We start from the raw sequence: 14,647 nt of genomic DNA on the forward strand, positions 1-14,647 counted from the left end.
CCCCTGATGTGCCAACCATAAACTTAGGTGGGCAAAACACGTTCAGGCATATTGCACTGTACCACTGTGATATTACTAAGCAGCATTAACCCTGAAAAGTATGTTTATTCTAGTATATCACCTGTTAATAATGTACAATGGCAGGCAGGAATTCAATTGTAACTTCACTCCAAGTATGCGCCTCATTTGTAACTAATATTAGTAAGGAAAGTGCAATGCAAGCTACTAGGGTAATCTTACAAACAGAGGAAATAGAAATATCGTTATCTAAAAGGGATCAGACCAAGAGGCACTTCATAAAAAGCCCCAGTCTGCTACTCTTCAGTTAAGCTGCTTATGAACATTTATCTTATGTAAAGGACAGCTATCGAAGAGTTGTATAATATAGCGTCGGTAACTGAAATAGGACAATAGTGCAATAATTGTGGAGCAAGCCTTTCATCTTCATCTCCTTTATAATAGGACAATAATGCAGCCCACATCATTTTAAAGGGCAAGAGTGCAATCATATTAGGATAGCGCTATGAGACATCAGTAGATCTTTCTTTGTGTGTCTCTTTCTTTATAATTGGTTGGATTCAATATAAACAAGAAGACCAGTCATTTACTGTTTCCATCTGGTGGCTGACATACATCGATGTGGATTATGCCACCCATATGCACCCTATAATATTGCCTATTTCCTCTATATATATATATATATATATCTATATATAGGGCTAAAACAGGCTAGTTATAGCTATATCCCAATTCAGCATCTCTGGAAGGCTGATCTTATTAGCAAAGCTCCTTATACGTATTCCAACATTAACCCTTGAATGCATTGCTTTAATATCCAAATCCCCATTAAAAGGGATTGATTTGGGTAGAATTATTTTAGGTACAGTGGGAATGTTTTATCACATTTGTCCACCTTAAATCAGTGATATTATTTACAGTACAGATTTCCACTGACCTAATGTTGCGTTGCTTTCTCCAACCAAGTCTTTTCTTCGTGTTTGCGGTCCTCAGAAGTAGCTTGTTTGTAGCAATTCATTCTGAAAGATCTTTTTGCAGTCTCTAGACAGTTGATATTGATATGTGTTTGCTACTTGTTGACTATGCACAATTTATAAGGGTTGTTATGTGAGGTGCTGTTAATTTGTGATTTGTTAGGCTGGTAACTCCGAAGAACTTATCCTCTACAGTAGAGGTAGTTCTAGGTCTTTCTCATCAGAGCCAGATTCATCTTAATGATTATGCCAAAACCCAGCTCTAGTACACAGCCAGCTTTACTGGCTGCTACCCCTGCCAAGCTGTGCATATAGGGGGTCTCCCATCTCTCCATAACCGGTTTGCCCATGATTTCTAGGTGAGTGTCGGTCACATTGTACACCGCATCAGCGCTGTGCCAGGAAGCTTTGCAGCTCTCCCCGTCCACAAAGATTTTCTCTGAAGCCATGGTTTCACTTAGAGAACTCACTGAACTTCCTGGCACAGCGCCGATGCGGGGTACAATGTGACCGACACTCACCTAGAATTCATGGGCAAACCAGTTATGGAGAGATGGGAGACCCCCTATATGCACAGCTTGGCAGAGGTGGCAGGGAGTAAAGGTGGCCGTGTGCTAGAGCTGGGCTTTGACATAGCGATAGCGGCTATTAAAGTGGAAGACTATAACATTGACGAGCACTGGATTGTGGAGTGTAACAATGGGGTATTCCAGAGGCTACTGGAATGGGCCAAAACACAACCTCATAAGATTGTACCACTGAAAGGGCTTTGGGAAGATATGGTACCTATTTTACCAGATGGCCACTTTGATGGTATTTTATATGACACATATCCTATGTCTGAGGAGACCTGGCATACACAACAGTTCAACTTTTTTAAGGCTCATGCTTACCGCCAATTGAAGCCTGGTGGAGTCCTTACATACTGTAACTTGACATCTTGGGGAGAGTTTTTGAAGACTAAATACAATGATTTAGAAAAAATGTTTCTTCAGCGCTCTATTGGGAGACCCAGACGATTGGGGTATAGCTACTGCCCTCTGGAGGCCACACAAAGCACTACATCAAAAGTGCAAGGCCCCTCCCCCTCTGGCTATACCCCCCCCCGTGGTATCACGGGTTCTCCAGTTTTAGCTTTGTGTGCGAAGGAGGTCAGACATTCCATGCATAGCTCCACAGATTTTAGTCAGCAGTAGCTGCTGACTATTTCGGATGGAAGAAAAGAGGACACATATAGTGTCCCCAGCATGCTCCCTTCTCACCCCTGGATGGTGTTGTAAGGTTGAGGTACCTATTGCTGGTACAGGGCTGGAGCCTGACATGCTGTTTTCCTTCCACATCCCCTGGTAGGGCTCTGTGGAAGTGGGATCCTGCCGGCCTCTCAGCTCTGACGCCGGGCTCCATCCACAGACCCATTAGAACCTGATGGAGACGGAGCAGGAGTACGATCAGGGACAGGCCCTGCATCATACAGGTACTCTGTGTCCCCGGCAGGCACAGACACACTCCGGGCTGGCTGGGTGTTGTAGTGCGCCGGGGACCGCAACGTTGGAGTTAGTGTCCCTACAGATTACTGGGGGATTTTTTGTGTATGGGAACGCAGCGCCGACCCCCTCTGGACCGGGCGGCGCTGCTGTGACTTGTGGTGCGCCGGGGATCCGCCGTCCGCGCTTTTACGGCGGCGGCGGTTATAAATTGAGTCCCCGGCTTTTTGGGCCTAGGACGCCGGCAGCTCCGATTCGTTCCCGCCCCCACCCTGTCATTCAGGGTAGGGGAGAGACGCTGTTCGCTAGCAGCGACGAGGGCTGGAGCCTGATTTACATGCTCCAGCCCTCACACTAGGCACAGAGGGAAGCAGGCTTCCCGCTCTTAGCCAGGAACGCCCAGGGCCCGCCCCCCTTCTCTCTCAGGACGCCGGCAGCCATTACATGCAGTCTGGCTGGAGGAAGGACGCAAGGCTCTGGGAGACCTGGACTAGGGGCTATCTGGCGACCACACACCCGCTTTTTAAGCGGGCGGTAAGCGATTTTTCTGTGCTGGTCCCTCTAGTGCCTCACGGTGTATCGGTGTACTGTGTAGGATATAGAGATATTGTATTTCTTGCACTGTGAGGTCGCTTCTGGCTGCATCTCCCAGATCCCTCTGTGGAAGCAACAACATGCCATCCTCAAAACGCAAGGCTGCCAAGGCTAGGGCTGTGTATACTGCGTGTGCTGCATGTGGGGCTAATCTACCAGCAGGCTCCGATGACCCCCATTGTGTGCAATGCTCCGACCCGGTGCTGCTTCGCCAGCCGGAGTCAGGAGAGGTAGTGACCCAGGCTGAGACGCTTGTAAGTTCTGCCCCGGTGACAGGGACAGACTTTGCAGTTTTTGCTGATAATATGTCTGTGTCTATGGCAAAAATCCTTGAAACCTTGCAATCTATGCATGGGGCTCAGTCTTTGGGCACGGCGAGGCCTCTGTCCTCAGGTCCCCCTCACTTGGAATTAATCCAGCCCACAGGGGGGTCCCCGGCTTCACAGGCCGAGGATTATGACTCAGATGATAGCCCCAGCCACCCTAAGCGAGCTCGCTGGGAAAGACCCTCGACGTCATCACACTGCTCAGGGTCTCAGCGCAATCAGTCTCCCTGTGATGTGTCTGATGAGAGTGATCAGGAATCCATTCCTGGAACCCCTCTCAACCTGGATACCCCTGATGGGGATGCCATGGTAAACGACCTTATCTCAGCCATCAATAGGCTGTTGGATATTTCTCCCCCAGCCCCTTCAGCAGAAGAGGCGGCTGCGGAGCAGGAGAAGTTTCGTTTCCTTTATCCCAAGCGTAAATTGAGTGCTTTGTTGGATCACGCTGACTTCAGAGAATCAATCCAGAAGCACGACGCTCACCCAGAAAGGCGTTTCTCTAAACGATCTAAAGATACGCGTTTCCCTTTCCCCCCTGAGGTGGTCAAGCGCTGGACACAGTGTCCAAAGGTAGACCCCCCGATTTCCAAACTCGCAGCTAGGTCCATAGTTGCAGTGGAGGATGGCGCTTCACTTAAAGATGCCAATGACAGACAGATGGACCTTTGGTTAAAATCTGTCTATGAAGCTATCGGCGCGTCGTTTGCTCCGGCATTCGCAGTCGTATGGGCACTCCAGGCTATTTCAGCTGGCTTAGCAAAAGTGGATGCTATCATACATCCAGCAGTGCCGCAAGTGGCGCACCTTACCACGCAGATGTCGGCGTTTGCGTCTTACGCTATCAATGCGGTCCTAGAATCTACCAGTCGCACCTCAATGGCGTCCGCCAATTCGGTAGTTTTGCGCAGAGCCTTGTGGTTAAAGGACTGGAAAGCAGATGCTGGTTCCAAAAAATGTTTAACCAGTTTGCCTTTATCTAGAGATAGACTGTTTGGCGAGCCATTGGCTGATATCATTAAGCAGTCCAAGGGTAAAGACTCCTCTTTACCACAACCCAGAACAACCAAACCTCAGCAGAAAAAGTGGCAGCAGAGGTTTCAGTCCTTTCGAGGTTCGGGCAAGACACCATTTACCTCGTCCAAAGGGACTCAGAGGACGCAAAGAAACTCAGATTCGTGGCGGGCTCACACGCGCCCCAAGAAAGCAAATGGAGGTACCGCTTCCAAAGCGGCTACCTCATGACTTCCAGCCCCCTCCCTCCGCATCGCCGGTCGGGGGCAGGCTCTCCCGCTTTTCCGGCATTTGGATGTCACAGGTCAAAGACCGGTGGGTGACGGACATTTTGTCTCGCGGGTACAGAATCGAGTTCAATTCTCGTCCTCCAGCTCGGTTCTTCAGAACCTCCCCACATCCAGACCGAGCAGATGCTCTGCTGCAGGCGGTGGACTCCCTAAGAGCGGAAGGAGTGGTGATCCCAGTCCCTCCTCAGGAACAAGGGCAAGGGTTTTACTCCAATCTCTTTGTGGTTCCAAAAAAGGACGGCTCGTTCCGTCCTGTTCTGGACCTAAAACGGCTCAACAAACATGTGCACGCCAGGAAGTTCCGGATGGAAACCCTGCGTTCTGTCATTGCCTCAATGTCCAGAGGAGACTTCCTTGCCTCAATAGACATCAAAGATGCTTATCTCCACGTGCCAATTGCTACAGAACATCAACGTTTTCTACGTTTTGTGATAGGAGACGACCATTTTCAGTTCGTAGCTCTGCCATTTGGTCTGGCGACAGCCCCACGGGTCTTCACCAAGGTCATGGCGGCGGTGGTAGCAGTCTTGCACTCTCAGGGACACTCGGTGATCCCTTACCTAGACGATTTATTGGTCAAAGCTCCCTCTCAAGAGGCATGTCAGCACAGCCTGAATGCTACGCTGGAGACCCTACAGTCTTTCGGATGGATCATCAACTTTCCAAAGTCGATCCTATCACCGACTCAATCACTAACGTATCTTGGCATGGAGTTTCATACTCTAGCAGCGATAGTGAAGCTTCCGCTGAACAAGCAGCGGTCACTACAGACAGGGGTGCAATCTCTCCTGCAGGGCCAGTTGCATCCCTTGCGGCGCCTCATGCATTTCCTAGGGAAGATGGTGGCAGCCATGGAAGCAGTTCCCTTTGCGCAGTTTCATCTGCGCCCACTTCAATGGGACATTCTCCGCCAATGGGACGGGAAGTCAACGTCCCTGGACAGGAAAGTCTCGCTTTCCCAGACGGCCAAGGACTCCCTACAATGGTGGCTCCTTCCCACCTCATTGTCTCAGGGAAGATCCTTCCTGCCCCCATCCTGGGCAGTAGTCACGACAGATGCGAGTCTGTCAGGGTGGGGAGCAGTATTTCTCCACCACAGGGCTCAGGGGACGTGGACTCCGCAGGAGTCCACCCTTCAGATCAATGTTCTGGAAATCAGGGCAGTGTATCTTGCCCTACTAGCCTTCCAACAGTGGCTGGAAGGAAAGCAGATCCGAATCCAGTCGGACAACTCCACAGCGGTGGCATACATCAACCACCAAGGAGGGACGCGCAGTCGGCAAGCCTTCCAAGAAGTCCGGCGCATTCTAATGTGGGTGGAGGACAGAGCATCCACCATATCCGCGGTTCACATCCCAGGCGTAGAAAACTGGGAAGCAGACTTCCTCAGTCGCCAGGGCATGGACGCAGGGGAATGGTCCCTTCACCCGGACGTGTTTCAGGAAATCTGTCGCCGCTGGGGAGTGCCGGACGTCGACCTAATGGCATCCCGGCACAACAACAAGGTCCCGGCATTCATGGCGAGGTCGCGCGATCAAAGAGCTCTGGCGGCAGACGCCTTGGTTCAAGATTGGTCGCAGTTTCAGCTCCCATACGTGTTTCCGCCTCTGGCGCTCTTGCCCAGAGTGCTACGCAAGATCAGATCCGAGTGCAGCCGCATCATACTCGTCGCTCCAGACTGGCCGAGGAGGTCGTGGTATCCGGATCTGTGGCATCTCACGATCGGTCGACCGTGGTCACTGCCAGACCGACCAGACTTACTGTCCCAAGGGCCGTTTTTCCATCAGAATTCTGCGGCCCTGAACCTGACTGTGTGGCCATTGAGTCCTGGATCCTAGCATCTGCAGGATTATCTCAAGGAGTCGTTGCCACAATGAGACAAGCTAGAAAGTCGAATTCGGCTAAGATCTACCACAGAACGTGGAAGATTTTCTTATCCTGGTGCTCTGCTCAGGGAGTGTCTCCCTGGCCATTTGCATTGCCCAAGTTTCTTTCCTTCCTGCAATCGGGGTTAGAAAAGGGCTTGTCGCTCAGCTCCCTTAAAGGGCAAGTTTCGGCACTATCCGTGTTTTTTCAGAAGCGTCTAGCACGTCTTTCTAAGGTGCGCACGTTCCTGCAGGGGGTCTGTCATATTGTGCCCCCGTACAAGCGGCCGTTAGATCCATGGGATCTGAACAGGGTACTAGTTACTCTCCAGAAGCCGCCCTTCGAGCCTCTGAAGGAAGTTTCCTTTTCTCGGCTGTCACAGAAAGTGGCGTTTCTTGTTGCGATCACATCGCTTCGGCGAGTGTCGGAGCTGGCAGCTCTGTCATCCAAGGCTCCCTTCCTGGTGTTCCACCAGGACAAGGTAGTGCTACGCCCTATTCCGGAGTTTCTCCCTAAGGTCGTATCCTCTTTTCATCTTAATCAGGATATATCCTTGCCTTCTTTTTGTCCTCATCCGGTTCACCGGTACGAAAAGGACTTACGTTTGCTAGATCTGGTGAGAGCACTCAGAATCTACATTTCCCGCACGGCGCCCATGCGCCGTGCCGATGCACTTTTTGTCCTTGTCGCTGGTCCGCGCAAGGGGTTGCAGGCTTCTAAAGCCACCCTGGCTCGATGGATCAAAGAACCAATTCTAGAGGCCTACCGTTCTGCGGGGCTTCCGGTTCCTTCAGGGCTAAAAGCCCACTCAACCAGAGCCGTGGGTGCGTCCTGGGCATTACGTCACCAGGCTTCGGCTCAACAGGTGTGCCAGGCAGCTACCTGGTCCAGTCTGCACACTTTCACCAAGCATTATCAGGTGCATACCTATGCTTCGGCGGATGCCAGCTTAGGTAGAAGAGTCCTGCAGGCGGCAGTGACACCCCCGTAGGGGAGGGCTGTTTTGCAGCTCTAACATGAGGTATTTCTTTACCCACCCAGGGACAGCTTTTGGACGTCCCAATCGTCTGGGTCTCCCAATAGAGCGCTGAAGAAGAAGGGAATTTTGTTACTTACCGTAAATTCCTTTTCTTCTAGCTCTTATTGGGAGACCCAGCACCCGCCCTGTTGTCCTTCGGGATGTTTTTTTGTTGTTTGCGGGTACACATGTTGTTCATGTTGAACGGTTTTTCAGTTCTCCGATGTTATTCGGAGTTAATTTGTTTAAACCAGTTATTGGCTTCCTCCTTCTTGCTTTGGCACTAAAACTGGAGAACCCGTGATACCACGGGGGGGGTATAGCCAGAGGGGGAGGGGCCTTGCACTTTTGATGTAGTGCTTTGTGTGGCCTCCAGAGGGCAGTAGCTATACCCCAATCGTCTGGGTCTCCCAATAAGAGCTAGAAGAAAAGGAATTTACGGTAAGTAACAAAATTCCCTTCTTCAGGAGACTCGGATACCTCAACTGTTGGATGCTGGATTCAAGCAGAACAACATTAGCACAACTGTGATGGATCTTATCCCCCCTAAGGAATGCAGATACTACGCCTTTCCCAAAATGATCACACCCACTATTATCAAGGCTTAAGTAGTGCAAGGATTCTTTGGTCATCTTAATGATTGATGGTTTTCATGGCTGCACTTGAAGTTACCTTTAAAGCTTCCAGCAATTTTCCAGATGACCTTTATGTCTTCATGATGAACTGTCATTTCTCTTTACTTAGTTGAGTGGTTCTTGATATATCCTGGCTTAGAAAATGTATAGAATACAGCTCTGCACTATATGGAATTGTGTACCACCACTGCCTCTGCAGAGCACACCTGATGGTTGCAAACACTTTGTGAAGGCCGACGAATCCACAAATTAACTCTTGACAAAGCATACTTGTTCATTGGAAGATATTACAGCTGACTACCTGATGAAGCTGCTTGAGAGAATGTAATGGGTATATAAAGCTGTCATCTGAGAAAAAGGGGGATACGTTGAGGCATTTAAGGTTTTAGTACATATTCTGGTTTGTTTCACACTTGTTTCTTTACTTTTTCATGTGTGTTCCTTCATAGTTTTGCTGCCTTCAGTCTGAATCTACAAATGTGCATAGTCCAAAAAGAACAAGGAAAACCATTGCATGAACTGGTGTGTCCAAACCTTTGACAGATACTGTTTGTGTTTTTGTTTTTTTTCCTCTTTTGTCAGGTTTCCATTTATAGAAGCCCAGTCTTGGCCGCAGAACCTTTATTGATCGTCTGATTAGTCTGATTATTATTTTGATTTACTATAGCCATTCAGTAAACAGTCCGAAGCCCCTATGGCTAGCTACATAGTGGTTTTCCTATGCCCATATACTCTTATCTGTACTATTACTGTAGCCGGCATTGCTCTTATTAGGGAATTCTGCTGCAGACCCTTTGATGCCATATTGCTTTGTAGTGCTTATAGGCAGAGATCCACTTTATGGTACAGCCCTATATCTTATAACAAAGCACTTGTCACTAGAGGACTAGTAAACCTGCTGAAATGTAGTCCTCCATATTGATAAGCTCTGTATAACCCCACCCCCACCACTGATTGGCAGGATTCTTTCTATACACAGGGTACATAGAAAGCAGTTAATCAGTGGTGTGAGCAGGGTTATTCTGAGCTCAGCATTCAGAAAAATGGTAAATCTGTAGCAAATACGAGTGATCTTATCAAAACTGCAACATGCAGTTCAGTAACTGAAACACCGCTGTAAGGCTATGTGCACACGCTGTGTTTTTTGCCGCCTTTTTCGGGTGCAGTTTTGGTAGTTTTACTTTTGTGGAGCTCACAGCGGGCAGTCATGTTCTATGGCGCTCGCTGTGAGCTTTAGATGTAGCGCTTTTGCCGTGGTTGCGTTTTGGGGGGGCCAAAAATGTGCATCTTTGTAGTCACCACAAAGATTCAGTGTGCGCACATAGTCTAATTAGGGTTTCTGCACCTACAGTATATCACAAAGTGAGTACACCCCTTCTTGTAAATATTTCATTATGTCTTTTCATGGGACAACATTTGAGATATGACACATTGGCACAATTTAATGTACTCAGTGTACAACTTGTATAACAGTATAAACTTAACTCTCTTGGGCAAAGCGTTCACTAGAGCTTCGCAGGAGCCACTGGAATCCTCTTCCATTCTTCTATGACGACATCACAGAGCTGGTGGATGTTAGAGACTTTGCGCTCCTCCACCTTTCATTTGAGGAGGCCCCACAAATGCTCAATAGGGTTTAGGTCTGGAGACATGCTCGGCCAGTCCTGTACCTTTACCCTCAGTTTCTTTAGGAAGGCAGTGGTTATCTTTGAGGTGTGCTTGGGGCTGTTATCATATTGTAATACAAAAGGAGAGGATCATGCTCTGTCTCAGTATGTCACAGTACATGTTGGCATTCATGGTTTCCTCAATGAACTGTAGCTCCCCACAGTCGGCAGCTTTCATGCAGCCCCAAACCATGACACTACCACCCCCATAACTGTATTCAAGACACACTTGTCTTTGTGCTCCTCTCCTGGCTACTGCCACACACCATCTGAACCAAATACGTTTTTCTTGGTCTCACTCGACTACAGGGCATGGTTCCAGTAATCCATGTCCTGTACTCTGCTTGTCTTCAGAAAACTGTTTGCAGCAGGCTTTCTTGTGCATTATCTTTAGAAGAAGCTTCCTTCTGGGATGCCAGCCATGAAAAACAATTTGATGCAGTGTGGGGCGTATGGTCTGAGCACTGACAGGCTGACCCCAACCCCTTTAACTTCTGCAGCAATGGTGGCTGGACTTACATGCCGATTTTGAAAAGATCACCTCTGGATATGCTCAACTTCTTTGATCTACCATGGCAAGGTCTGTTCTGAGTGGACCCTGTCTTGTTAAACCGCTTTATGATCTTGGCCACCATGCTGCAGTTTATTTTCAGGGTGGTGGTAATCTTCTTATAGCCTAGGCCATCTGTATGTAGAGAAACAATTGTTTTTTCAAGATCCTCAGAGAATTCTTTGCCATGAGGTGCCATGCTGAGCTTCCAGTGACCAGTATGAGAGAGTGTGTGAGAGATAACACTAGATTTAACACACCTGCTCCCCATTCACACCTGAGACCTTGTAACACTAATGAGTCACATGACTCTGGGGAGAGAAAATGGCTAATTGGGCACAATTTAACCATTTTCACTCAGGGGTGTACTCACTTATTTTGAGCGGTTTTTTACATTAATGGCTGTGTGTTTAGTTATTTAGATAGTGCACGTTGTACATTGACTACTGTACATTGTATCACATATCTCATATCTTCAGTGTTGTCCCATGTAAAGATATAATAAAATAGTTACAAAAATGTGAGGGGTGTACTCACTTTTGTGATATACTGTAAATCATTTTGCTCTCCGGTTGGGTGTCAAAAACCATGTGACAAAGTCACTTATTAGAGCAAACTTTCCTTTTAGCCGAAATATTTCCCACTCCTCAATGTTGGCGTGTTTAACACTTACGATGTGAAACCTTTCAGCCTCTAGAAGACATCAGCTGCATTGCATGGAACAGGCAAGTCCAACACATTCTGGCTTCTACTAGCCCCAGCGGCCGAGCCACAGTTTGGGACCTTCGGAAAAATGAACCAATTCTTAAAGTCAGCGACCACAGCAACAGGGTACCGTGAATACACAGATCTTTGCAACCTTATAGGCAAGTGTACGTTATTTTGTATCTATTAATTATAAAACCACTGTTTGTGCAGATGCATTGTTCCGGAATGGCTTGGCATCCAGATGTCGCCACACAGATGGTGTTGTCTTCAGAGGACGATCGCCTACCTGTGATACAAATGTGGGATCTTAGATTTGCCTCTTCTCCCTTACGAGTGATGGAGAATCATTCACGGTAAGTGACTCCTTATCTAGTCCCTGACACTGGAGGTGTATCCTCTCCGCGAAGCATCTTGGTTTTTACTTCCTTGGACACACTTTGAGCGATTTTTATATCTGGGCTTTTTCTTTTTATATCAGGGGCATCTTGGCTATTGCTTGGAGTGCAGCAGACCCAGAACTGTTACTGAGCTGTGGGAAGGACTCAAAAATACTCTGCTCCAACCCTAACACTGGAGAGGTAAGTGGCCATAGAAATAGTTTCAACCATCTGCATATTGTCGTTTTTGTGATACAGTATTAGAAAAACATGTTAAAGTGGACCTGTCACCAGATTTCACAATACAAACTGCACACATTATAACAATAGACTTGATAAGGATGCGGAAATGTTTAAAGTAACCCATGGCTCTTTTATAGTTTAAATGGAATCGTCAATAGGTTTTCCCCCTAATATGAGAGCAGCATGATGTAGAGACAGAGACCCTGATTCTAACATTTTGTTAATTACTGGGCTGCTTACTGTCGTTTTAATAAAATCACAGATTTATCAGAAGGAAATTATCGGTAGAGGACTAGTAAACCTTCATACCCTGTATACCTCTTCCCCAGTTTTTTTTAAACCCCAAATGAGAGCAGCATAATGTAGACCCTGATCGTCATTCTGATAAAATCAGTACTTTCCCTGCAGCATATTTAGCAGTTATTTGAATATGGAGCTCTATAACCCCGCCCACAACACTGATTGGCAGCTTTCAACCCTTATACAGTGTACACAGAAAGCTGCCAATCAGTGAAGTGGGCGGGGTCACAGAGAGCTCATGATATGCTGGACTACCTTGCAGCACGCCAAGTAGTCCTCTAATCTATTGCTGATTAAATAGTGATTTCTTTGTCGCTCCATTGGGAGACCCAGACAATTGGGTGTATAGCTTCTGCCTCCGGAGGCCACACAAAGTATTACACTTTAAAAAGTGTAACCCCTCCCCTCTGCCTATACACCCTCCCGTGCATCACGGGCTCCTCAGTTTTATGCTTTGTGTGGAAGGAGGCACACATCCACTCATGCATTCTCATTTTAGTTATATCGGTTGGAAGAAAAGTGGGCCCCCACGGGGCCCCCGGCATGTTCCCTTCTCACCCCACTACGTCGGCGGTGCTGTTAAGGTTGAGGTACCCATTGCGGGTACAAAGGCCGGAGCCTCATGCCGTCTCCTTCACCATCCCTTAGCGGCTCTGGGAGAAGTGGGATCCTGAGCGGTCATCCATTCACTGGGACCGTGCTCCCTCCGCAGCCCCTGTGGGAATCTGTCGGACAGGAGTCTATTTATCCTCAGGGACCGGGCCCTGCATCACTAAGGTACTCTGTGTCCCCATGGGGGATGTGCATGGAGCGCCTTCATCCCGGACGCTGCAGCAGCTGCTTATTTGTGACGGCCGGCGGACTTCCGCGCCGACCGTGCCTGCTTGTCGGCCGCGGTCTTAAATTTAGTCCCCGGCTTCAATTGCGGCCTAGTAGCAAAACTCCCGCCCCCGGGCCTGTCTATCAGGGGTAAGGGCGGGACTGCCGACCTGACGTCGGATGTGAGGGCCGGAGCATCCTGTATGTTTCCTCCCCCCTCACTGATCACTGTGGGGACTCCAGATTCCCGCACTTTTCTAGCGCCGCCCACGGCCCCACTCCTCCCCAGAGAGCTCCGGCAGCCATTTTTTTGGCATTCTGCCGGTGGAGGATTTCCAGGAAAGAGCTCTGCAACGCTGGGAGACCTAAGGCAGGGAATCTGGAGGACACACGCTCCGCTTTTTAGCGGTCGGTAAGCCACACCGGCCACCCGGTGCTGGTCCCCTTAGGGTGCCAGAATAGATACTATATATTTATATATTTCTGTTCGGTCGGGCTGTATACCCTTTCCCATATACCCTCAGTGATCACTCTCCTAGGAGACAACAGCATGTCGTCCACAAGGAGCAAGGGTGCCAAGGCACAGGGTTATTTTGCGACCTGTACCTCTTGTGCGGCTAAGTTACCTGCGGGTTCCACCTACCCTCACTGTGAGAAATGCTCAACCCCTGTTTTGCTTGCTCAGCCGGAGCCTCGGTCACTAGTGGGCCCCTCGGCTCAGGTAGACCCCCCTGCTCCCCCTGTCCAGGCGGCAGGGACAGAGTTTGCCGTTTTTGCTGAAAAACTCTCTGAGTCACTCTCACAATCCATGGCTCAGTCTATGGACAAATGGTCTGCCAAGCTGCTTGAAGCTTTGCAGTCCAGACCGGTCCTTACACAGGCCCCGGGCCCTGTTGGATCGTCGCCTCCAGGCCCCTCTCTGTCCGCGCCGCAGCGCGTTCCCAGGGGGGCCCTAGGTCTCACGTGGAGGACTCCTGCCCGGACCACAGTCCCAGACCGGCTAAGCGGGCCCGCTGGGAATCTTCCCTGACTTATTCACGCTGCTCGGGTTCCCAGCTTGAGGACTCTCTGGAGGACGAGGCGGACGTCGCAGCTCAGGGCTCTGACCCTGACGTTGCTCTCAACCTTGATACACCTGAAGGGGACGCCATAGTAAATGACCTTATCTCGTCCATCAACCAGGTGTTAGATATATCTCCCCCGCCGCCACCTGTAGAGGAGTCGACTTCTCAGCAGGAGAAACACCAGTTTCGGTTCCCTAAACGTACACGGAGTGCGTTTTTCGATCACTCTAACTTCAGAGATGCTGTCCAGAAGCCCAGAGCGGTTCCGGACAAGCGCTTTACTAAGCGCCTTACTGACACACGTTACCCCTTCCCCTCTGACGTAGTTAAGGGTTGGGCTCTATGTCCCAAGGTGGATCCCCCAGTCTCTAGATTGGCGGCTAGATCTGTGGTATCGGTTGCAGATGGCTCATCGCTAAAGGATGCCACTGACAGGCAGATAGAGCTCCTGGTGAAATCCATCTATGAAGCCACGGGCGCGTCTTTTGCCCCGGCTTTTGCAGCCGTGTGGGCACTACAAGCTATCTCAGCTTGTCTGGCTGAGATTAATGCGGTCACACGTAATTCTGCTCCGCAGGTTGCGTCTTTGACTTCTCAGGCGTCAGCTTTTTCTTCCTACGCCATGAACGCAGTTCTAGACTCTGCTAGCCGTGCAGCGGTGGCATCCGCTAACTCTGTGGCAGTCCGCAGGGCCATGTGG

General features: G+C 49.2%; 2 protein-coding genes across 8 annotated transcripts in view; both read left to right on the plus strand.

Annotated features, from left to right (window-relative positions):
• The window catches only part of SEC31A (SEC31 homolog A, COPII component), a 157,648-nt gene that overhangs the window by 25,086 nt on the left and 117,915 nt on the right, over positions 1-14,647 (plus strand). For all 7 annotated transcript variants that reach the window (XM_075352408.1, XM_075352403.1, XM_075352400.1 and 4 more), the window contains exons 6-8: positions 11,127-11,267; positions 11,355-11,497; positions 11,623-11,722. In XM_075352408.1, the coding sequence (XP_075208523.1) occupies positions 11,127-11,267; positions 11,355-11,497; positions 11,623-11,722 (384 nt within the window). The remainder of the gene's footprint in view (positions 1-11,126; positions 11,268-11,354; positions 11,498-11,622; positions 11,723-14,647) is intronic.
• LOC142292535 (guanidinoacetate N-methyltransferase-like) lies at positions 1,472-8,192 on the plus strand (the record flags this gene model as incomplete). Its single annotated transcript, XM_075337780.1, has 2 exons — positions 1,472-1,979; positions 8,047-8,192. Coding segments are annotated over 2 exons (654 nt in total), but the record flags the coding sequence as incomplete, so codon positions are not given.

The sequence above is a fragment of the Anomaloglossus baeobatrachus genome, chromosome 1 (genome assembly GCF_048569485.1).
Source record: "Anomaloglossus baeobatrachus isolate aAnoBae1 chromosome 1, aAnoBae1.hap1, whole genome shotgun sequence".
NCBI classification, from domain to species: domain Eukaryota; kingdom Metazoa; phylum Chordata; class Amphibia; order Anura; family Aromobatidae; genus Anomaloglossus; species Anomaloglossus baeobatrachus.